The sequence below is a fragment of the Capra hircus genome, chromosome 20 (genome assembly GCF_001704415.2).
Source record: "Capra hircus breed San Clemente chromosome 20, ASM170441v1, whole genome shotgun sequence".
Lineage (NCBI taxonomy): Eukaryota > Metazoa > Chordata > Mammalia > Artiodactyla > Bovidae > Capra > Capra hircus.
Window position 1 is genome coordinate 39,725,717 of NC_030827.1, and position 24,606 is coordinate 39,750,322.

Below are 24,606 nucleotides of genomic sequence, written 5' to 3' on the forward strand. Positions count from 1 at the left end.
TTCTGGTAAGATATCTGATTCATGTGAATCTAATCATGGGTGTTAGCTTAAGCAATATCTGTACTGCTTATTTTTAGATTGGGGGTCACCATGAAATAATAGTACCTCCATCTATGGGTGTTTGCTAGAGTATTTTTTAGACATTTCCCTTTTAAGTTTCTCAAAATCAAAATAAAAGAGGGCTGGGTTAGAAAATTTATGCTTGAACAAAGGGCTAGAGGGAACAAAGAGGTGCTAACTAGACAAGGAAGCATTAGGGTGATGTGGCTCTCGTGCCCTGGCATCCTCTGTGAGCAAGGGGAATCTAGCCTGGTCTGAGAGTCCAGAAATCAAAGTACGAAACAAATCCAGTCAACTAGGCAATTACATCTAGTCAATGAATAATTTCCTTGCCTCAACTTTTCTCTATTAAACTCTCTCCCTAGCTCTTGGAGACTCCAAACTGCAAGGAGTGGGGCTATTTGTTATTTTATTGTACTTTTAAAATGCACTGAAATTAAAAACTCCAAACTATAATTGTAGAGCTGGCAGGTGACAAATTAAAAATATTTTTCAACTTCTCCGATTTGTCTCTCATGAGCACCACCTGCTCACACGTGCTTTTTATGTTCCATGATAGCACACAAGCTTTTTGTGGGGGGTGAATAATCATAACTGGCACACTGCCTGCCATGTCACTAAACGAAGGGTCCATTGTAGTTATTGCCAAAGGTGAGCTGGTGAGCCTAACCAGCTCAGGAAAGAAAAGAGTGCCTTCCTTCTGACAGTCATGGGACTACAGTCACTCCCTCGGTGTGAAAGGGAGGAAACTCAGGCTGTAAAAACACAGGATACTAACCCCAGATAGCCGAGAAGCTAAAAACAACACTTTAACATTACTCTTAAATATTTATGTATTTTTCATGTTTTTCAAGGCCAGAGAGGTAATAAACGGGTCCATAGAGCACAGCGGCTGGGACTGCAAGGAAAATAAAACCTTCCTGAGACATCCAGGGCCAGCCATGGGTCCCACCCCCACTCCCATCCCCCATCCCCCCAGGTCAACCCCTAGGGCACAATTTAGGATCCCCTAGAGTTTGCGATTTAGCAGCAGCAGCAGCAGCAGAATTTTAAAATCTAAGCCACCTCAGTCCACTAACAGCCGCCAGGATCTGGAGGCGGTCGGAAGACGCACTAGCTCGCAGGCTCTACGGCTGCGCGCAGGCGCGTGGGGGCGGGGCCACGAGGGAGGAAATGTGCCCCCGGGGCTGACGCTAGGCTGTAGAGGTCGAAGTTCAGGCAGCTGCTGCTTCTTCGGTTTGGGAAGGAGACGCGGAGTCCATGGCGCTTAGGGGCATCACAGTCGTGGAACTCGGCGGCCTGGCCCCGGTTCCTTTCTGCGGTATGGTCCTGGCGGACTTCGGGGCTCACGTGGTGCGTGTGGACCGACCCGGCACCCGCAGCGACCCGAGCGGGTTGGCCCGAGGCAAGCGCTCGCTGGTGGTGGACCTGAAGCAGCCGCGGGGAGCCGCGGTGCTGCGGCGCCTGTGCGCCCAGGCGGACGTGCTGTTGGAACCTTTCCGCCCCGGTGAGCCTCCTTGCCCCTACGCGGGGCCAGAGAGGGGACGGTCCCCGCAGAAGGGAGGTCGCCGCGCCCGGCCGCTTGGGGCTGCACCCCGCATGCTGCTGCTGCTGCTGCTGCTGCTAAGCCGCTTCAGTCGTGTCCAACTCTGTGCGACCTCATAGACTGCAGCCCACCAGGCTCCCCCGTCCCTGGGATCCTCCAGGCGAGAACACTGGAGTGGGTTGCCATTTCCTTCTCCAGTGCATGAAAGTGAAAGTGAAGTCGCTCAGTCGTGTCCGGCTCCTAGGGACCCCATGGACTGCAGCCTGCCGGCATACCTTTGCCCTGTTGCCACCTGAACCCTTTCCGTCCCTTTCTAGACCTTGCTGTTGCATTTGATGTTGCTGATCGTTCGCCCCCGAGACGATCTTCCAGTCTTGGAGTCCGAGATAATGCTGCTGTCCCCACTTTTCCTATACCTAGTTCCCCCCTTTTCTTCCCAAGTTCCTTCCTTTTTTTTGAGTTACTCTTTCCCATTTGCGTTTCTTAATTACGTGAAGGTCATGAACCCTATGAGAAACAAACGAAAGCCATAGATTCTCTCCCTGGAAAACTGCATGTAGGTTCATAGTCAAACTTTGACAAATTTTGGAGCTTGGTTTACCGGGGTAAAGCCAGGCTAACACCTGCTTCCTTAAATGCTGGGGTTCAGGTTCCAGCTTCTGCTCAATTTCCTTTACACTCTGCTTCTTGCAGCCCTTATCCCTTTCTGCTGTTTTTATTTTTTATAGGCAGGTGATGGCCAAGTCTATAACTGTGCCCCCTTCTTTTAGAGCCACAGACTTCCAGAATAGGCAAGTTCTGCCCACTTCTATCTGACTGTCTCCTAGGCACTGCAGCTTCCACATCTTCCAAACAGTCCCACGTCTTCCCTACTAAAATGTCCTCTTCTCTTTCTGTATCATTTCAGTGAATAGAACCAACGTCCACCCAGTTGCCTGAATGAAAAACTCGTACCTTTGTCTAGGCTCCCAAATCTTCCTTTTCCACCACCAGCTTTCAGTTATCATCAGTCCCATCCTTCTTCTTTCTGTGACTTCCGGATTCTTTGCACGCCTGCTGCAGCTTCCTTGATAACAGTTGTAACAGCCTTTTTAAAGCTGATGTTTGGGTCTAGCACCACTTTGATCTTTGCTCAGACACCTGCTCTTGCTCAAGTACAAATCCCAAGCTTTGGTATATAGCTGGAAGTCAGTAAATGGGGAATGCATCTGCTATGTGGGGCACCAGGTATATTTAAATATGTGAACAAATCCACCCTCAGATCTGAGATTACAACAATAATAATTTAGTAATTAGGATTATATTGTAATTTAATAATACACAACTTGAAATTGAAGGAGACTCCACATGGGTAAATAATTTGTTGTAGTATTAGGGGAGAGGTGGAGCTAGTTGCAGGGGTTGTTGGGGTGGTTTGAGGCTGATGTTTTTCTAGTTAGAGAAATAGAGTTCTATTTTTTATTGAAGTATGGTTGAATTACAATGTTGTGTTAATTACTACTGTACAGCAGAGCCACTGAGTTACATATATATTCTTTTTCATATTTTTCGTTTATCACAGGTTTATCACAGGATATTGAATAGAGCTTCCTGTGCTATATGGTAGAACCTTATTGTTTATCCATTCTGTATATACTTGTTTGCATCTGCTAATCCCAAGCTCCCAATTCATCCCTCTCCTATCCTTCCCCCTTGGTAACCACCAGTCTAGGAATAGAATCCTTTTGTAACTTATCATAGCTTTGTGGAGACAAAGTCAGTGAGTTTTATTATCTAATTTTATGTCTTTAACCCCAGGACTCCTTAGGTTCCCTGGCTTTAGCAGAATAAATATTGATTGACCCTTGAACAAACCAGGGCTAACCTGTACTTTAGTTACAGTGGTTCTTCACAGTTCCTCGGCATCCATCAACCACAGACTGTGTAATACTGTAGTATTTACTTTTGAAAAACTGCATGTCAGTGGACCCAAACAGTTCAAACTCGCCTTGTTCAAGAGTCGGCTGTACTCACTGATAAGAGCAATTAAATGCTGTTGTTGCTAACCCTTCTTCCACCAGATATTTATACTGAGTCTTTTTGTAGAGGAACTGCTGGGCATGTTAAAGGACTGTGGGAACAGATGAGGCATGAATCCTGCCAGAGGAGCATCTGAGCTGTTTGGGAAGATGGAATATATACATGCATAAGTATAGCAGGCACCCATGCAGGCATAGACATAAAAGAGGTCCTGAAAGGAAAAGCAGCTTCCAAAGTGAATTTTTGATCAACTAAAGACCTAGAGTAACTTCCAAAAGAACAGACCGCTTCTAATAAATTACTTAGGAGCAAACTGGGGAAACTCTGAAGGGGCTGACTGAAGGGATGGCATGTCCACTCTGAAGATGCTTGGGTATGCCTGCAGGGATGTAGGGCAGTGCTGAAGGGAAATAGCATTCTTGGGGTGGGGGGATCTGCCACACATTCCAGAAATGGGGGCTTCACTGTCTGGGTTCTTAATTACTGGCAATACGTTCACTATAAACTCACAACAAATGTTACCAATTTTCCTTGCAAAAAAGTGCTATTTTATATTTGCCACAAAGAAGGGATTATACCCATCTTCAGTTCATGCTGTCTTCAAAAAAAATGTAACTTTTCTCTTAAGGGGTAATGGAAAGACTCCAGCTCGGTCCAGAGATTCTGCAGAAGAAGAACCCAAGGCTTATCTATGGCAGGTTGAGTGGATTCGGCCAGTCAGGAAGGTTCTCCAAGGCAGCCGGACATGACATCAACTATTTGGCTTTGTCAGGTATGTTGGGAAAAAAAAAAGCAATTTCTCTACACTCTTTTTTCCCCCAGTCAAGATCTACAGTTACACTTATTAGAAAGAATGTTTTAAAGGTGAAGTTTGGAATATTTATTGGAATTAATAAAGAGCGTGTACTTCTTTAAAAAAGATTGGTTTGTCTTGGAACAGTCACTGTCAGCCTCCCTCTGGTGACTCAGATCGTAAGGAATCTGCCTGCAAAGCAGGAGACATGGGTTTGATCCCTGGGTCAGGAATATCCCTTGGAGGAGAGCATGGCCACCCACTCCAGTATTGCCTGGAGAATACATGGACAGAGGAGCCTGGCAGTCTACACTCCCTGGCGTCACAAAGAGCCGAGCAACTAACACTTTCACTTTCCCCTGCCTTAACACACAGGGAGGGGTAATACACTCACTAGTAACATTTACTGACTATGTTTGTGGAGTGAATTCTCAAACAAGCCCCTGCTAAGAAGTAAGAGACTTATTGATAGTAGAAATGGTTGCTCTGTGGTTTGCAAAGATATATTAATAGTTTGATTCTGGTACCCCCTTACTTTATTGTGAATTGTTGACTGAGGCATGATTTTAGAAATTCTATGAATACTAGAAAAAGCCCATGGTTTTCACCTGTACGAACATATCTTGAAAGTGTTAACCACTCAGTCATGTCCAACTCTTCATGACCCCATGGACTGTATCCCTCCAGGCTCTTCTGTCCATGGATTTTTCCAGGCAAGAATACTGGAGTAGGTTGCCATTCCCTTCTCCAGGGGATCTTCCTGACTCAGGGATAGAATCTGAGTCTCCTGCATGACAGGCAGGTTCTTTACCCTCTGAGCCACCAGGGAAGCGCTTCAGTTCAGTTCAGTTCTGTCGCTCAGTCGTGTCCGACTCTTTGCGACCCCATGAATCGCAGCACGCCAGGCCTCCCTGTTCATAAGCAACTCCCAGAGTTTACCCAAACTCATGTCTATTGAGTCAGTGATGCCATCCAACCATCTCATCCTCTGTCATCCCCTTCTCTTCCTGCCCCCAATCCCTCCCAGCATCAGAGTCTTTTCCAGTGAGTCAACTCTTCACATGAGGTGGCCAAAGTATTGGAGTTTCAGCTTCAGCATCAGTCCTTCCAATGAACACCCAGGACTGATCTCCTTTAGGATGGACTGGTTGGATCTCCTTGCAGTCCAAGGGACTCTCAAGAGTCTTCTCCAACACCACAGTTCAAAAGCATCAATTCTTTGGTGCTCAGCTTTCTTCACAGTCCAACTCTCACATCCATACATGACCACTGGAAAAACCATAGCCTTGACTAGACGGACCTTTGTTGGCAAAGTTATGTCTCTGCTTTTGAATATGCTCTCTAGATTGGTCATAACTTTCCTTCCAAGGAGTAATCATCTTTTAATTTCATGGCTGCAATCACCATCTGCAGTGATTTTGGAGCCCCGAAAAATAAAGTCTGACACTGTTTCCCCAACTATTTCCCACGAAGTGATGGGACCAGATGCCATGATCTTCGTTTTCCAAATGTTGAGCTTTAAGCCAACTTTTTCACTCTCCTCTTTCACTTTCATCAAGAAGCTTTTTAGTTCCTCTTCACTTTCTGCCATAAGGGTGGAGTCATCTGCATATCTGAAGTTATTGATATTTCGCCCGGCAATCTTGATTCCAGCTTGTGCTTCTTCCAGCCCAGCGTTTCTCATGATATACTCTGCATAGAAGTTAAATAAGCAGGGTGACAATATACAGCCTTGACGTACTCCTTTTCCTATTTGGAACCAACCAGTCTGTTGTTCCATGTCCAGTTCTAACTGTTGCTTCCTGACCTGTATACAGGTTTCTCAAGAGGCAGGTCAGGTGGTCTGGTATTCCCATCTCTTGAAGAATTTTCCACAGTTTATTGTGATCCACACAGTCAAAGGCTTTGGCATAGTCAATAAAGCAGAAATAGATGTTTTTCTGAAACTCTCTTGCTTTTTCGATGATCCAGCAGATGTTGGCAATTTGATCTCCCATTCCTCTGGCTTTTCTAAAACCAGCTTGAACATCTGGAAGTTCACAGTTCACGTATTGCTAAAGCCTGGCTTGGAGAATTTTGAGCATTACTTTACTAGCATGTGAGATGAGTGCAATTGGGCGGTAGTTTGAGCATTCTTTAGCATTGCCTTTCTTTGGAACTGGAATGAAAACTGACCTTTTCCAGTCCTGTGGCCACTGCTGAGTTTTCCAAATTTGCTGGCATATTGAGTGGGGCACTTTCACAGCATCATCTTTCAGGATTTGAAACAGCTCAACTGGAATTCCATCACCTCCACTAGCTTTGTTTTTAGTGATGCTTTCTAAGGCCCACTTGACTTCACATTCCAGGATGTCTGGCTCTAGGTGTATGATCACACCATTGTGATTATCTGGTCTTGAAGGTCTTTTTTATACAGTTCTTCTGTGTATTCTTGCCACCTCTTCTTAATATCTTCTGCTTCTGTTAGGTCCATACCATTTCTGTCCTTTATCGAGCCCATCTTTGCATGAAATGTTCCCTTGGTATCTCTAATTTTCTTGAAGAGATCTCTAGTCTTTCCCATTCTATTGTTTTCCTCTATTTCTTTGCACTGATCACTGAGGAAGGCTTTCTTATCTCTCCTTGCTATTCTTTGGAACTCTTCATTCAGATGCTTATATCTTTGCTTTTCTCCTTTGCTTTTCACTTCTCTTCTTTTCATACATATTTGTAAGGCCTCCTCAGACAGCCATTTTGCTTTTTTCATTTCTTTTCCATGGGGATGGTCTTGATCCCTGTCTACTGTACAATGTAACAAACCTCCATCCATAGTTCATCAGGCACTCTATCTATCAGATCTAGGCCCTTAAATCTATTTCTCACTTCCACTATATAATCATAAGGGATTTAATTTAGGTCATACCTGAATGGTTTAGTGGTTTTCCCTACTTTCTTCAATTTAAGTCTGAATTTGGCAATAAGGAGCTCTTAGAATGACCTAATTCTAGATTTATAAGAATCATATTGCTGAGTAAAAGAAGTCTCAAATATTCTGTGTGTACACATTTAAAGGTTGAGTAAAAGAGTGAGTGGAGAGTTGATTTTTCACATCTATTTAAAAATGCAATTCCTTTTCTTTTTTGTGTTTATTTTCTTGCATCTCTTTCTAATAAGAATGGAAGTGCCTTATACCATTGTTAAGTTATAAACTAAGTGGATAGCAACCATTCCTCTCCCCTCCACAACTCAGTGAATAAAAACTTAGCAGTAGAATTCTGAAAATGTTTGTAGGAATAAAGTTTTAAAGAAAATAAAGACATAAAAAAAAAAAAAGGAAAACCATCTTATACCGAACAAGTTTAGATTTAGAAAGGCATTAGATATTAATTTTTACTTACAACTAGTAGCTAAAGAGATTGGTTTTCCTTCTAAGATGTTCAGGTATTTATTTAAAGTACACATTAAATGGGATTTTTAATCCATTTACCACTGGATGGCTTGTTGGTAAAGAATCTGCCTGCTAATGCAGGAGACACAGGGTTTGCTCCCAGGTCCGGGAAGATCCCATATGCCGTGGAGCAACTAAGCCTGTAAAGTACAGGCTTACTGTTGAGCCTGTTGTTCTAGAGCCCCGGAGCCGCAATGACAGAGCCCACGTGCCACAGCTACTGAAGCTTGTGTGTCCTGGAGCCTGTGCTCTGCAAAAAGAGAAGCCACTGTAATGAGAAGCCCACGGACCGCAATTAGAGAGCAGCCTCCACTCAGTGCAACCAGAGAGAGCAACGAAGATCCTGCACAGCCAAAAATAAATATATACAAATTTAAAAGACACATTAAATTTACCCTTAATGGTCCTCCATTTTTTTTCCCATGGTATAGGTGTTTTATCAAGAATTGGCAGAAGTGGTGAGAATCCATATGCCCCGTTGAATCTCCTGGCTGATTTTGGTGGTGGTGGCCTCATGTGCACAATGGGCATCATTATGGCGTTGTTTGAACGCACACGCTCTGGCAAAGGTCAGGTCATCGATGCAAGCATGGTAAGTGATAACTGGGGGAAATGATAAACCTAGCGTTTTTTCCTAAGGTTTATACATGGCTGCCTCAAATCCTCTTTTGAACAAGACAAGAGATAAATTGAGATTTGAAATTTGAATCCAAGTTAGCAAAGACAGCCTTCTCTTTAAAATAGCTTCCTATGTTTGACATGTGTCCCAGTGTCATATTTTGATCATCTGTTTGTGGAGTCAGTTTTCTAAACTGTTCATGACTCACCTGATTACTACAGTGTGTTTCAGCAATTTTCCCCATCTTGTGTCTCGTGCTTTGAATATGATTTTTAAGAGATCTTCATTCAAAACTGGGCTCAGGAGGTCTCCTTTAGCAGGAAGAAGAGATTCTTGATGATGCTCAAATAAAATGGACCGTCTAGACCTTCCTGCTGCTCTGTGTAGTGGAGATTCGAATGTCAGGATGCTTCAGTGTCTTCACTGTCACGCACGGAGCACTTGCTTCATGTTCTCCTAGGCACTTCTCCTGTGTGATCTCTCCTAATCCCCAAAACAACAATTTCACTTGGAATACATTGTTTGTTTGTTTTTTTCCAGTTCTACCTGTTTATTGCTACCAACCCATCTCCCTCCAGACCCCTCACACATGTGCACTCAGTTGTGTGACCTGACCCCCATGGGCTGTAGCCCATGAGGCTTTTTTGTCCACGGACTTTCCAGGCAAGAATACTGGAGTGGGTTGCCATTCCCTTCTCCTGAGATACGTTGGTACTGAACCCAGTTAGACCTGTAACAGGGCTTCCCTGATGGCTCAGCAGGTAAAGAATTCACCTATAGTACAGGAAACACAGGAGACGTGGGTTTGATCCCTGGGTCAGGAAGATCCCCTGGAGGAGGAAATGGCAACTCACTCCAGTATTCTTGTCTGAAAAATCCCATGGCCAGAGGAGCCTGGTGGGCTACAGTCCGTGGGGTTGCAAAGAGTCGGACATGAATGAGCAACTAAGCACAGATCCATAAAGCTGTTAGGACATCTTTCTTCAACAGACTCATCAGTGCATTCAGAACTTTGCCTGAGTTCTCACAGCTAGTTGATGAGAGCCCAGGCTAGTACCACTATACAGGTTACATTTGGACCTATCTTTGCTGGTAGGCTGTAGAGTGGATCTGATGAAGACAAGACTAAGAGATAAAGGCAAGTACTAAAATGGTCAGTGATAGAATAGGTCTGAATTTAACGATTCGTATTTGGCAGTGGAGGGAGAGGAAGGAATCAAGGATTGCTCCCTGATCTCTGACTTAGAAGACCCAGTGGATGGTGGCTCTGGTACCCTGGGGAGAACCACTGAAGGAGGAGGCTGATTGGAGGGGACATACATCTTATTCTTTTAGACGGATAGTTTCCAAATGACTTTAGCAGCAGAGTCTGTGACCTAGGCCTGCCCATGATGACCTGGAGTCATCTCTTCATCAGACTGTTCCCTTAGAATCTAGAGTTAGGGCTTCCCAGGGGGTGCTAGTGGTAAAGAACGCACGTGCCAATACAGGAGATGCCTGAGACTTGGGTTCGATCCCTGGGTTGCAGGGATCCCCTTGGGGAGGGCATGGCATGACACTCCAGTATGCTTGCCTGGAGAATCCTCATGGGCAAAGGAGCCTACTGGGCTCTAATCCATTGGGTTACAAAGAGTCTGGATATCAGACAGGACTGAAGCAACAGCATGCATGCACATGGCATGTGGGGTCTGTTTTACTGTGTTTACTCCTGACCTAAGGGAACGCTTCTGACCTGGGGGACTGCATGTTGGCATGCAGGCCATTGCCTATGTGATGAGAATAATATAAAAAGTTGGGAAATTGAGGCTGCAGTTTCCCTGTGTCAAGGGCTGTCATCCGTGGCAGCATACGCTGCGTGTGGATGAAGGGGGAAGAAAGGTGTGTGCTCGGCAGCCTCTTGATGAGATAAGGATTATAATTGCTGTGTCTTGTCCTGTGTCCTTCTATGGCGCCCAGTAAAGGTGGAGTTAGATTAGAGCCTGTTTGTATCCTGAGTGACCCAAAATAGACCCATAACACTGACAGGATGTCTTTTTTCAATACTCATCAGTACATCCAGTGTATGAAAGAGATTAAATGTATATATGTGTGTGTGTGAGATGTTTCTATATGTGTGTTTGTGTGTGTATGTATAAATGTGGGGACTGTAAAATCTGTGTAACCTCATTTCAAAAAACAGCACCACCAAAGGCCACTTATGCAAACTCCACTACTTGGTGACAGCAAATGTCAGATCCATGGATTCAAGTGTTCATGAGCTTCTGCAAGCTAAAAGAGAAAACTGAGACATATCTAAAGATGGGCTCCCAACTGGCTCAGTGGTAAAGAATCCACCTGCGGACCCTGGAGACAAGGGTTTGATGCCTGGGTTGGGAAGATCCCCTGGAGGAGGAAACGGCAACCCACTGCAGTCTTCTTGCCTGTTAAATTTTGTGTTTGTTTCGTAGCCAGAATCTGTGAGAAATCCCATGCTCACGGTTGGAATGCGGCCTTTCTATTAGTAACCTCAGAGACAAGGATACTTTGCTGGCCCTCTTCCTGGACTGCCAGAAGCGTAGGGAAGTGTGCTTTAGTTAGCTCAGTGCATCCAGTCTCATGGCGATCATACCGGAGATGTGAGTCCTTTTTATTTCAGGACTAGTGGGAAGCTGGCATTCCCAAACTAGTTTGTCTGTACTCAGAAAACCCTTATCACCTGCCACCCATGTTGTTATGTGTATTCTGTAACTTTCTAGTGATAATTAAAGTTAAAATATGTTAAATATTCAAATTTGTTTTTCTTGTGCTTGGTATCAAAACTAGAATCGACTAAATATAACTGTCATGTGATTTACCTTTAAAATGTGATCTGCTTCATGTGTTTGTGTGTATGTGTTTATAAGTATTGAGATCAGATGATAGATTTTTAAAAAACCTTTTTATTTTCAGCTTTTTTATCCTGAACATATATAAACGTAAAGAGAATATATAATTAGCTTCCTAATGGTGAAGTAAGCTTACTAGTGAAGCTAGCCTCACTTAGCTTCAAAAATTGTCAACATTCTGCCAATCTTATTTGAAAGGAAGAGCAGAAGTAGTTCCTTGAAGTCTTTTCTGAACAATATTCCCTGATCTGAATAGTGCAGGAGCTCTATCATAAACCTGCCCTAATTCACTTTCTCAAAATATCAAAGAAGTTGTATTATTAGGTATAATCCTTCTTATTAGAAGATAAACATTTTTATACAAACATTTTTTAAAAAACCCAAGTAGGAAACAGTCATAATTTGTATAGTTGCATTACCTGGATTCACATTGCGTTCTGTTTCTTCAAAGGTGGAAGGAACAGCATATCTAAGTTCTTTTCTGTGGAAAACACAAAAAGCAGGACTGTGGGACCAGCCCCGTGGACAGAACATGTTAGATGGTGGAGCACCGTTCTACACAACCTACCGGACAGCCGACGGGGGGTTCATGGCTGTCGGAGCATTAGAGCCCCAGTTCTACGAGCTGCTGATCAAGGGTGAGTAACTTTTCAGGAACTTCTTTTCTGTGGATGTTTTCCAGCCTCTATTTTGGGGTCTTGTGAAGTTCATGATGTCTTTTATTATATGTATATATCCAGTTTCTAATTAGCCTAATGATGGTCATCATTATATTGTGAGGCACTTCCCCCATCTTTTAAATTGACAAGTAGTTTTATTAAAAGGGTCTATAAAATAGCTCAGATTAAACAGATCATAATCCTTTTTGTGGGCGTTCAGTGTTTTTATTACATTTCATACTCGGTGCTGTGCTAAGTCTCTTCAGTTGTGTCCAACTCTGTGCGACGCTATGGACCGTAGCCCGCCAGGCTCCTCTGTCCCTGGGATTCTCCAGGCAAGAATCCTGGAGTGGGTTGCCATGCCCTCCTCCAGGGGACCCTCCGAACCCAGGGATCGAACCCAGATCTCTTACGTCTCCTGCACTGGCAGGCGGGGTCTTTACCACTGGCGCCACCTGGGAAGCCCACACTCAGTAGTGTTGGATATTTATCTTGCCTGTTGCATGGCCACAGTCTGTTCTTGCCTAGAAATGATCTGCTGGTTCTACCAGTTTTTATTCCTTGATGGATAGTTGCCCCTCCTGGTGCTTAATAACGGGGTCACTAGAGCACAGAGAGACTTTGGCAAGTGAGAGTTTGTTGGGATATGTCACCATCACTTGATGCTTCTGCGGTTCACCTTTCTTGCAGATTCTTGTCTTACTGATATGTTGCCACAGGTTAGCAGAAAAATGTGGGATCCCTTCTGCCCTGACTGATAATTGGACTGCACTTATTTTGTCCCTGTGAAATGTGAATTTAAAGTTTACTTCACAGATCATTTGGTTTCTAAGAAGTTTCAGAATATATGCTGAAGCAGTGTGACAAGCACATGTGGTGCAGCACATTTATCTTCCAGTTTTAAGTCTGGAGTTCTATGTTTGATAGCTTTTCAGATGCAAAATGCTGCTCAGAGTAGTCTGTATATAGCTGGAATGATGGTTTATATAAGCATCAGAATGCATTCTGTGACCAACTATATTAACTTCACTAACTTAACCGTAAGTTAGAAGAACGATAGAACAGAGTGGTTTGGACAAACTCCCACATCTGTAATGATTTTTTTGTTAGTGTTAATTTATTATTTCACCGTACATTTTGAGATCTTTGAGACCATAGCTTCATTTAGCTCTCAGTGTCTGAGCATAAATACACAAGGTTTTTGTAAGGCTCAGACTCCTCTGTGCTATGTTCCTAATGCTTTCCAGGGCAAAGAAATCTGAAGATACTGAGACTCTCATGACATAACATTCTTGTAGTAAAGGCAATAGAGAATTTTTTTAAGTTGCTTTAAAATTTCAAAATACTTATTAAAAGAAAGCCAGGAAATAAGTGTTGGTGAGGATGTGGAGAGATTGGAACCCCATGCATTACTGGTAAGAATGTAAAATTGTATAACCATTGTGGAAAATGATATAGTGACTCCTCAAAAATTACCATATGATCCAGCAATTCTACTTCTGGTTATATATCCAAAAGAATTAAAAGTGGGAACTTGAACAGATATTTGAACAAGGACTGGGGGAAGCAGAGAATAGAGTGTTAGTGTTTAATGGGTAAAAGTGTTAGTCGCTCAGTTGTGTCCTACTCTTTGCAACCCCGTGAACTGTAGCCCACCAGGCTCCTCTGTCCATGGATTTCTTCATGCAAGAATATTGGAGTGGGTTGTCATTCCCTTCGCCAGGGGATCTTCCCAACCCAGGAACTGAACCTGGGTCTCCTGCATTGCAGGCAGATATTTTACCATCTGAGCCACCAGGGAAGCTGGTACAGTTTCAATTTGGAAAGATGAAAAGTTCTGGAGATGAATGGTGATAATGGTTCCAGAACAATATGAATGTACTTAATAACATAGTACTATATTCTTAATAGTAGCTGAAATGGTCAATTTTATATTTTGTATATTTTACCACAATTTTTAAAAAAGGAAAAAATTCAAAATAATGTATTTTTTATGAAAAAAGTGTAAACAACACAGAATTTATAAGGTAAGAGGTAAAAATTCTCCCATGTCCTTCTACTTTAGGAAAGTTTGGAATGTGGCCTTTACGAATTTTCCCTGTACACATACAGACACAATTAAATTTTTAAAATAATCTATGTAATATAAATGTATTATAATTTGTATATGTATTTGTATTATATAATTTTTATAATATATATAACTATATACATTATATAATTTGTAAAATACATAATCATGTAAGTTTATAATTAATAATTTTTTAATTAAAAAGTATAGCAAAGACATCCTTTTTTGTCAATACCGAATATCTTCAGCCTCACCCTTTTAAATAGCAGCTGTGTTGACACAGCTGGTGTGTCACAGTCAGGGGTGGAAGTGTCCTGATTTCTAGAAAGAGTCGGACATGACTGAGTGACTGAACTGAACTGAACTGATTCCAGTGTACAAACCTGTGTACCTTAACAAAACCTGTGTAACCTTAAGTTTAGTGTTTGTTGGAGAACTATTGGCTCCAGTTTTAGTTGGTGATTCTGATCACATTCTGATTAAAAAAAAAGGAAACTTTATAAAAGCATGCGTGTATGTTTCCAGCAGTTAGCTGTGGTCTACTTAAGTGCTTTGGCTAACTGCTCATTTTATATGCTTCTTAATCACAGAGTTTGGGACAATCAAGAAGAAGAAAGCAAAGTGAAAGACATCCTTAGAAATATTTCTTCATAGATTACTGTGGTAAATCTGAAACTATGGCTTTATATCTTTCCTGGTTTTGAATGGGACAGGTGGCTACAGAGAACAATGTATTTGTGCAGGTGTTTTTTCACAGCTGTTCAGAATTATGTGAGTTCTTATAGCCTTATATCCCTCAAAACTCTAAGAAGAGCCTATAGTATTCCTGTCTTCTTACCTCTGTAGGCACTTCTGCATCTTCAGAGCAGCTTACAATTATTGGTCATTGTTTTTCAACATGGTAGATAAGGAAAGGATGATAAAAAATGAGAATTGCTTGATTAACTTGGCTAAACTTATGCAAAATATTATGCATAATTTAAATTGAGAAACCCTCTTATACAGAGAGAATAAAAATGACAGTTACACCAAACCCCAAAGGCAAAATTGCCCTTTGGGTATAATTTAATCAGCACTGGAGTTGGGGTGTGTCTACAGGGGTGGGTTCCTGTAGTCAATAAAGGGAGCACAGATGAAGTCATGGACTGGACAAGCCATCCTTCTTGTGATATTCCCTGGCAAATCCTTTCATCGTCTCTGCCCCTTGTGTTGAGGGGCCCTTCAGAACTCTTTGTACTTGAGAGAGAAAAAGTCTCTGTGTCCCCTGTTGACTGGCTGGCTGATAACTTGCTCTCATGTGTGCTATCGGAACAATTTGCATGTGTCTTTGGGCTTCCCAGGTGGCTCAGTGGTAAAGAATCTGCCTGCCAATGCAGGAGACTTGGGTTTAATTCCTGCGTCAGGAAGATCCCCTGGAGAAGAAAATGACAATCCACTCCAGTGTTCTTGCCTGGGAAATCCCATGGACAGAGAAGCCTGCTGGGCTACAGGGGGTCACAAAAGAGTCAGACACAGCTTAGCGACTTAGCACACACATGGCAGATAATAACTTCATGAGGAAGTCTCTTTTGGAAAAACTTCTCAGAGGGAAGAAGTTGATTTCTGGAAACTAGACAATTAAAAATGGACTGCTTTTGATGAAATGTAAATAATAAGATCTCGCAAAGACTTAGAAAGTCTGTTTTGAGTCCCGTTACACTACTGCCTTCTCCAGCTTTGGCTCCAACTTCAAGTTGAGTTTAAATTTCTTCTCTTGACTCACTTGAGAATTCTTATAAAATGTCCCATTTGGGGCAAGTATGATGAGTTCAAAACTCATTTGCACTGATTATATTTACTATACCCAAAGCATGCTGATTTAAGAAATTCTGTTTTTCTCTCAGGACTTGGGCTAAAGTCTGATGAACTTCCCAATCAGATGAGTATAAAGGATTGGCCAGAAATGAAGAAGAAATTTGCAGATATCTTTGCAAAGAAGACAAAGGCAGAGTGGTGTCAGATCTTTGACGGCACTGATGCATGCGTGACCCCTGTGCTGACTTTTGAAGAGGTTATCCATCATGGTCACAACAAAGATCGGGGCTCATTTATTACTGATACAGAGCAGCGTGTGAGTCCCCGCCCTGCTCCTCTGCTGTCCAACACCCCAGCTCTCCCTTCGACTAAAAGGGATCCTTTTGTAGGAGAACACACTGAACAGATTCTTAAAGAACTTGGGTTCAGCCAGAAAGAGATCATTCAGCTTAAGTTAGATAATATTGTTGAAATTCATAAACTTAGTGTTAATCTCTAAGTTCCAAGCCCCATAATGCAAATGAATTTGAACATTGCATTTACAGTATAATACAAAAAATTGTGTGCATGGAAACATGAAAAAATAGTATCACAGTGGTCTAACTATTCTAATCAGGAAACAGGACTGATTATAGAGTAATGATGGAATTGTGAAAATGGTTATTGTGGCTTTTGATTTGGGAATATTTTTAGTTTGCCTGTACTAAATTGTGGCAGTTTTTCTGCCTTTCAATTTACTTGATAGGTTATATTTGTCAATTTAAAATGCTTATATATTTATAAAATACTTGAAATACATTAATATAATGCTTTTTATTAAATAAAGCTTTATTCCCCATAAAGTTTACTCCTGCTTCTAAATTTGTGAAAAGCTTTCAAGAAAGTTCTTTCAGTAGTACTAAAATAGCCTTTTGTTGCTCATTGAAATATTTTAGGCTCTACTGTTAACCAGAATGAATGTCCTTAGATGGAAAAGTCTGATCCTTTTAATTTGGTAAGGAAACCATTCAGCTGGTGTCTCTGAATTGAAATTTTAGAAAATGTCCTTGAGGTTTCCTTCAGATAACTGCCGCCTCTCCATCTAGACCAGCTCCTGTGTATAACTGCCTGTTATTAGCATCATCCACGTGTGTCTCTTTATCAATAAACTGTGCCATCATCCATTTGAAAGTCTTACTAGACTTTCCTTCCTCTTACTAGTCTCCAGCTTCCACTCCCAGTATGTCTACCTCTGTCTCAATAGACCCCACAGTTTACCTATCACTCCATTTGGCCACTGTTCAAATGTCCCTTCCAGAGAGTCCTTTCCTGATCCCTGTCTAAAATAGCAACTGCCTTATCACTCACTCTCTGGGAACCCTGTTTCATTTTCCTTCATACTGCCTATCACTGCTGACATTGTATGGATTAACCCCTGCCTCATTCCTTCTAAATTAGGGAGTGCTAAAATGGAAACTTTATGAAGGACTTTGTAGGTTTCATTCATTGCTCAGTTCCCAGTTCCTGGAATAGTGCCTGGCCCATATTGGAAATTTTGTGAATATTTATTAAACTGATGAATCTCAATAGTGAAGTGCTATCAGTTCCATTTTCAGAACTCCCATCTCCTTCCCTCTCCCCATCTCCCATTGCTTCTTTCATCCAGACACTATCACTTCTTCCTTGGACTACTGTTCAACTTCCCTACCCAGCTTTATACCCCTAGTATCATTGCCTTCAATTTCCCCACCCCCCATCTTTAGCGAGATCTGGAATCTCATTTCCACACAGCACAACATCCAAAAGAAGAGAGGGTCTCAGCCGCCCTCTGCAAATCTTATCTCGTGTTTCCTTTTGTTGTTCAGTCACTCAGTCATGTTCGACTCTTTGCCACCCCGTGGACTGCAGCAGGCCAGACTTCCCTGTCCTTCACCATCTCCTGGAGCTTGCTCAAACTCATGTCCATTCAGTCAATGATGCCATCCAACCATCTCATTCTCTGTCATCCCCTTCTCCTCCTGCCTTCAATCTTTCCCAGCATCAGGGTGTTTTCAAGTGAGTCAGTTCTTCCCATCAGGTGGCCAAAGTATTGGAGCTTCAGCTTCAGCAGCAGTCCTTCCGATGAACACTCAGGACTGATTTCCTTTAGGATCAACCAGTTGGATCTCCTTGCAGTCCAAGGGACTCTCAAGAGTCTTCTCCAACACCACAGTTCAAAAGCATCAATTCTTCAGCACTCAGCCTTCTTTACGGTCCACCTCTCACATCCATACATGACCACTGGAAAAACCATAATAGCTTTGACGATACGGACCATTGGCAAAGTAATGTCTCTGCTTTTTAATATGCTGTCTAGGTTGGTCATAGCTTTTCTTCCAAGGAGCAAGCGTGTCTCCTTGGGTCAAGTTAAATCACAAGCCATCCCCATACTGGTCTTTGGTGGAGAAGGTAGGATTATCCTTAGAGAAAACCAACTTGCTCCTGGAGCTCCCCTGGACTCAACTTCCTGGAAGCATGTGGGTGTTTGAGGGAGGGGTAGATTCTGGAAGCTGGTCCAGATTCCATCAGGATGAAGGAGTGGAGAATTTATGTTAACATCTCTGACATACAATATCTCAGTTGCTCTTTACCAATCACAAGAGGTAGACAGCATAGGTTTCTACACTTTATAGATGTGGACACAAGGCTCAGATGGTCCTAAACCTTAGTTCACATGTCCCTTAGTGTCTTGATTTTTTTCATGGTGGCCCTAAGCCAAAAGAAATACATAATCATTCCATTTGTAAATAATTAGGTCCCAACAAGGCAATGGCACCCCACTCCAGTACTCTTGCCTGGAAAATCCCGTGGACGGAGGAGCTTGGTAGGCTGTAGTCCATGGGGTAGCGAAGTCAGACACGACTGAGCGACTTCACTTTCACTTTTCACTTTCATGCATTGGAGAAGGAAATGGCAACCCACTCCAGTGTTCTTGCCTGGAGAATCCCAGGGACGGGAGAGCCTGGTGGGCTGCCGTCTATGGGGTAACACAGAGTCGCACACGACTGAAGCGACTTAGCAGCAACAGCAGCAACAACTTAAGTATTTTTGTTCTAACAGCTTATTAGCTGATTGAAAAATATAGTGGACACACTTGAAAGAAGACATTTATTTTTCATTCTTTTTAAAAATTTTTAATTTTTTCATTCTTTTTAAAAAAATTTTAGTTGATTTACAACATTGTGTTTCGAATACAGCAATGTGATTCATTTATGTATATCTACTTCTCAGACTATTTTCCTTTATAAGTTATTACAAGATATTGAATATAGTTCCCTGTGTTATGCAAGGATTGTAAATCTTTGTTTACTTATTTACATATAGTAGTTTGTATCTGTTAATCCCATGCTCCTAGTTTATCCTTTCTCTACCCCTTTATCACCTTTCTCTTTTGTTAACCATAAGTTTGTTTTCTATGAGTATGTTTCTGTTTTGTATATAGGTTCATTTGTATTATTGTTTAGATTCCACATATTAGTGAAACTATATAATATTTGTCTTTCTCTGACATTAAGTATCATATTCTCTATGTCCATCCATATTGCTGCAAATGACAGTATTTCATGCTTTTTTATTGCTGAGTAGTATTCTGTTGTATTCTATTATGTATATATATACCACATCTTCTTAATCTAATTGTCTGTTGATGGGCAGTTAGGTTGTTTCCATGTTTTGGCTATTGTAAATAGTGATGCTATGAACATTGAGGTGCATGCATCTTTTCAAATTAGAGTTTTTGTCTTTTCTGCCTATGTCCTCAGAAATGAGATTACTGGTTCGCCTGGTAGCTGACCACCTTGGTTAAGTTTATTCCCAGGTATTTTTTTTTAAATTTTACTTTACAATATTGTATTGGTTTTGCCATACATCAACACGAATCCACCACGGGTGTACACGTGTTCTCAATCCTGAACCCCCCTCCCACCTCCCTCCCCATACCATCCCTCTGGGTCATCCCAGTGCACCAGCCACAAGCATCCTGTATCCTGCATCGAACCTAGTCTGGCGATTCGTTTCTTATATGATATTATACATGTTTCAGTGCCATTTTCCCAAATCATCCCACCCTCTCCCTCTCCTACAGAGTCCAAAAGACTGTTCTATACATCTGTGTCTTTTTTGCTGTCTCGCATACAGGGTTATCGTTACCATCTTTCTAAATGTAATTTTAAACAAAATGATTTTTTAACTTTCTGAGAAAACTTTCTCTTTCTGAGAACTTTCTCTTTCTCTTTGCATTCCCTGGTGGCTCAGATGGTAAAAGTGTCTGCCTATGATGCGGGAGACCCAGGTTTGATCCCTGGGTCCGGAAGATCCCCTGGAAAAGGAAATGGCAACCCATTTCAGTATTCTTGCCTGGAGAATTCCATGGACAGAGGAGCCTGGTGGGCTACAGTCCATGGGGTCGCAAAGAGTCGGACATGACTGAGCAACTTCACTTTCACTTTCTCTTTCTGATAGTTCATTGTTAGCATCAAGAAATGCAACAGAGTTCTGTGTTAATCATGTATCGTGCTACCTTGCTGAATTCATTTGTTCTAATAGTTTTTGTGTAAAGTCTTTAGGGTTCTCTGTACAGAGTATCATGTCATATCCAAATAATGACAATTTTACTCTTCCCTTCCAAATTTAGTACCTTTGATTTCATTTTCTTGTTTGATTGTTATGGCTAGGACTTCCAATGCTATGTTGAATGGAAGTGGTAAGAGTGGGCATCTTTGTTTTATTTATGGATTTAGCAGGAAAGCTTTAGTTTTTCACTGTTGAGTATTATGTTGGCTGTGGGTTTGTGGTAAGTGCTTTTTATTATGTTGAGATATGTTCCTTCTATACTCATTTTGATGAGAGGCTTTGTCATGAATGGATGTTGAATTTTGTCAAATTCTTTTTCTGTGTCTATTGAAATGATCATGTGGTTTTTGTTTTTCCTTTTTTCTTAACGTAATGCTTCCCATTGATTTGTGCTTGTTTAATTTGGCTGCCTCATGAGAAGAATTGACTCAATGGAAAAGACTCTGATGCTGGGAGGGATTGGGGGCAGGAGGAGAAGGGGACAACCGAGGATGAGATGGCTGGATGGCATCACTGACTCAGTGGACATGAGTTTGAGTGAACTCCGGAGTTGGTGATGGAGAGGGAGGCCTGGCGTGCTGCAATTCATGGGGTCGCAAAGAGTCGGACATGACTGAGCGACTGAACTGAACTGAACCATCCTTTTGACCCTGGAATAAATACCACTTGATCATAGTATATGATCCTTTTTATGTATTTTTGGATGCAATTTGCCAATATTTTGTTGAGGATTTTTGCTTTTCATTAAAGATATTGTCCTGTAATTTTCTTTATTGGTAATATTTTTTGTCTGATTTTGGTATCAGGGTGATGGTGGCTTCATAGAATGATTTTGGGAATGTTTCCTCCTTTTTAATATTTGGGAGTAGTTTGAGAAGGATAGGTGTAAGTTCTTATTTGTATGTTTGGCAGAATTTCCCAGTGAAGCCGTCCAATCTTGGACTTTTGTTTGCAAGAAGGTTTTTGTTTTTTTTTTTAAGTATAGGTTCTATTTCACTTCTAGTGACCAGTCTGTTCACATTACCTGTTTCTTCTTGACTCAGTTTTAGTAAATTGCATTTCTGTTGTGTTTGTGAAGGGAGTTAGGCTCCACATCCTCCTACCCCATCATCTTGATCTTCCGCCTTATATCATTTTTAATCACTAATGGGTCATAAGTGCCTGTTGTACTCTGTGCAGCTTCTCATACCTTGGAATCAGATTGGATGTCAGTATCTTCGTTTTCTGTTCCACACTGAGATTCATAATGCTTCTTATGTCTGTGGAAAGCCCAGCCTTACAATAATCTAAAGTCAGTGAAAGGATTGTAGTGCAGTCTAATGTTGCAAGTATGAACTGCTTCACTCTTACTTCACGTGTTAATCTGAAAGATGTTGAGTTTCACTTTTACTGTCTTAAAAATCTTAAATCTCCTGAGATACCCCTTTGAGTTCACTGTGGCTCCCTGGGTTACCTTGGCACACAGTTTGAGAAATACCAGTTTAAGTGATTTACTCAGGGTGATACAGGAAGAAACAGGCAGAACCAGCATTTAAACTTTAACATTTTGACTCCAAGTCTTGTTCTTAAACCATTTTTGCTGTCTTTCCTATGAGATCATGTTTCCCTTGTCACTCAGACTTTCATTTGAATTCAGTGTCCAACAAGGAAAATCCAAACCACCGCAGCTGCTGCTGCTAAGTCACTTCAGTCGTGTCTGACTCTGTGCGACCCCATAGACGGCAGCCCACCAGGCTCCCCCGTCCCTGAGTTTCTCCAGGCAAGAACACTGGAGTGGGTTGCCATTTCCTTCTCCAATGCATGACAGTGAAAAGTGAAAGTGAAGTCGTTCAGTCATGTTTGACTCTTAGCGACTCCATGAACCGCAGCCCTCCAGGCTCCTCCGTCCATGGGATTTTCCAGGCAAAATTACTGGAGTGGGGTGCTATTGCCTTCTCCGATACAAACCACTAGAAGTCTTTAAAACAGAGGAAATTAATATCACCAATTATTACATTGGTGATAAAAGAGATGAGAAGCCAAGGGAACAGTGAGGCAACTCAGATACAAGCAACCACAGGAATCTAGGAACACTCCCAGAGGTGCAGGATCGATGGGAAAGGTAGTGTTATGGGGACCCAGAAGCTAAGGTTGGCAGCTGGACCCACAGTGGAAATGCAGCCACTGCCAGAGATGTCTCAGGATACAGAAAGAGGGGGAGGAAGTATCCTGATATCTTCCTTTCTCCTGCCTCCAGTCTTCCCACCAATTCCTCCCACTGGACAAATCTACCTGGAAGCCAGAGAGCAAGGGAACCTGGGAAACGTAGTCCCTTAGGTATGGAGCATAAGATGAGGGGGAAGGAATGGATCTGAGCCAACAGGCAGTTGACCAGCACTGCGAAGCGTAGCGCATATACTTTATACTTCCTTTAGCAAACATTTACTGAGGACCTACTAGGTGCCAGGTATCATGCTAGATGCTGTAATGAGCAGAACAGACCTGATCACTGCTCATTAGAGGATCAAAGACTAAAACAGAAGGAAATGACAGATGAATGGATAAAGAAGTTGTGGTACATATACATAATGGAACATTACTCAGCCATAAAAAAGAATGCATTTGAGTCAGTTCTGATGAGGTGGATGAACCTAGAATCTATTATACAGAGTGAAGTGAGTCAGAAAGAGAAAGATAAATATCATATTCTAACGCACATATACAGAATCTAGAAACATGGTTCTGAAGAATTTATTTACAGGGAAGCAACATGGCAAATAGATGGGAAAACAGTGGCTGACTTTATTTTTCTGGGCTCCAAAATCACTGCAGATGGTGATTGCAGCCATGAAATTAAAAGATGCTTACTCCTTGGAAGGAAACTTATGACCAACCTAGACAGCATATTAAAAAGCAGAGACATTACCTTGCCAACAAAGGTCTGTCTAGTCAAGGCTATCGTTTTTCCAGTGGTCATGTATGGATGTGAGAGTTGGACTATAAAGAAAGCTGAGTGCCAAAGAATTGATGCTTTTGAACTGTGGTGTTAGAGAAGACTCTTGAGAGTCCCTTGGATTACAAGGAGATCCAACCAGTCCATTCTAAAGGAGATCAGTCCTGGATGTTCATTGGAAGGACTGATGTTAAAGCTGAAACTCCAATACTTTGGCCACCTGATGTGAAGAGCTGACTCATTTGAAAAGACCCTGATGCTGGGAAAGGTTGAGGGCAGGAGGAGAAGGGGATGACAGAGGATGAGATGGTTGGATGGCATCACCGACTCGATGGACATGGGTTTGGGTGAACTCTGGGAGTTGGTAATGGACAGGGAGGCCTGGTATGCTGCGGTTCATGGCGTCACAAAGAGTCGGACGTGCCTGAGCAACTGAACTGAACTGAAAGGAGAAACAGACATAGAGAATACACTTATGAAAACACATGGAAACTTATATTACCATATGTAAAACAGATAGCCAACAGGAATTTGCCGAATGGCTCTGGAAACCCAAATAGGGGCTCTGTATCAACCTAGAGGGATGGGATGCGGAGGAAGATGGGAGGGAGGTTCAAAAGGGAGGGGATATATGTATACTTACGGCTGATTCGTGTTGAGGTTTGACAGAAAACAACAAAATTCCGTAAAGCAATTATCCTTCAATAAAAAAATTAATTTAAAAAAAAGCAGGAGGAGAATAAACAGAGCTATGTCAAGTATGGATGAAAAATATTGCAGTGCTGTGGGAAAGTTAGTAATTTAGAAGGGGCAGCCTCTCACTGTTTTAAGTCTAGATAATTGACCCGATGTGTGTGTATGTAGAAAACCTGTGTTCAAGGAAGACAGAATATTTATATCCAGAAAAAGTTTAGAAAAAATATTAACCCCCTTCACACTTAACATCTACATTATAGGGCTTTATTGTCTCAAAGCTATGTGTGATTGTGTGTAAATGTGTGTGAGAGAGAGAGAGAGGCAGAGTCAGAGAGAGAACAGTACAAAGGAAGATTCTTTCAGAAACACATTCAAAGGAGCCAGAGGGCTCCCAGCGGGCTAATCTCCATCATGCTTTCCTGGCCCCTCCCCCTTCCTTCTCATCATAACTTGTGATCTTAGAGGCATGAAAGAATTTGCGCCCCGCCCCCAGCCTGACCGTCTCTGCGGGCCGTGCAGCCAGGCTCCATGTCAAA

At 42.1% G+C, this 24,606-nt stretch overlaps 1 protein-coding gene across 1 annotated transcript; it reads left to right on the forward strand.

Annotated features, from left to right (window-relative positions):
• On the forward strand, positions 1,227–16,694 carry AMACR (alpha-methylacyl-CoA racemase). The gene is made up of 5 exons (XM_018065752.1): positions 1,227–1,567; positions 4,254–4,397; positions 8,277–8,437; positions 11,780–11,966; positions 15,942–16,694. The coding sequence occupies exons 1-5, from the start codon at positions 1,321–1,323 to the stop codon at positions 16,349–16,351; spliced, it is 1,149 nt and encodes a 382-aa protein (XP_017921241.1). The 5' UTR covers positions 1,227–1,320; the 3' UTR covers positions 16,352–16,694.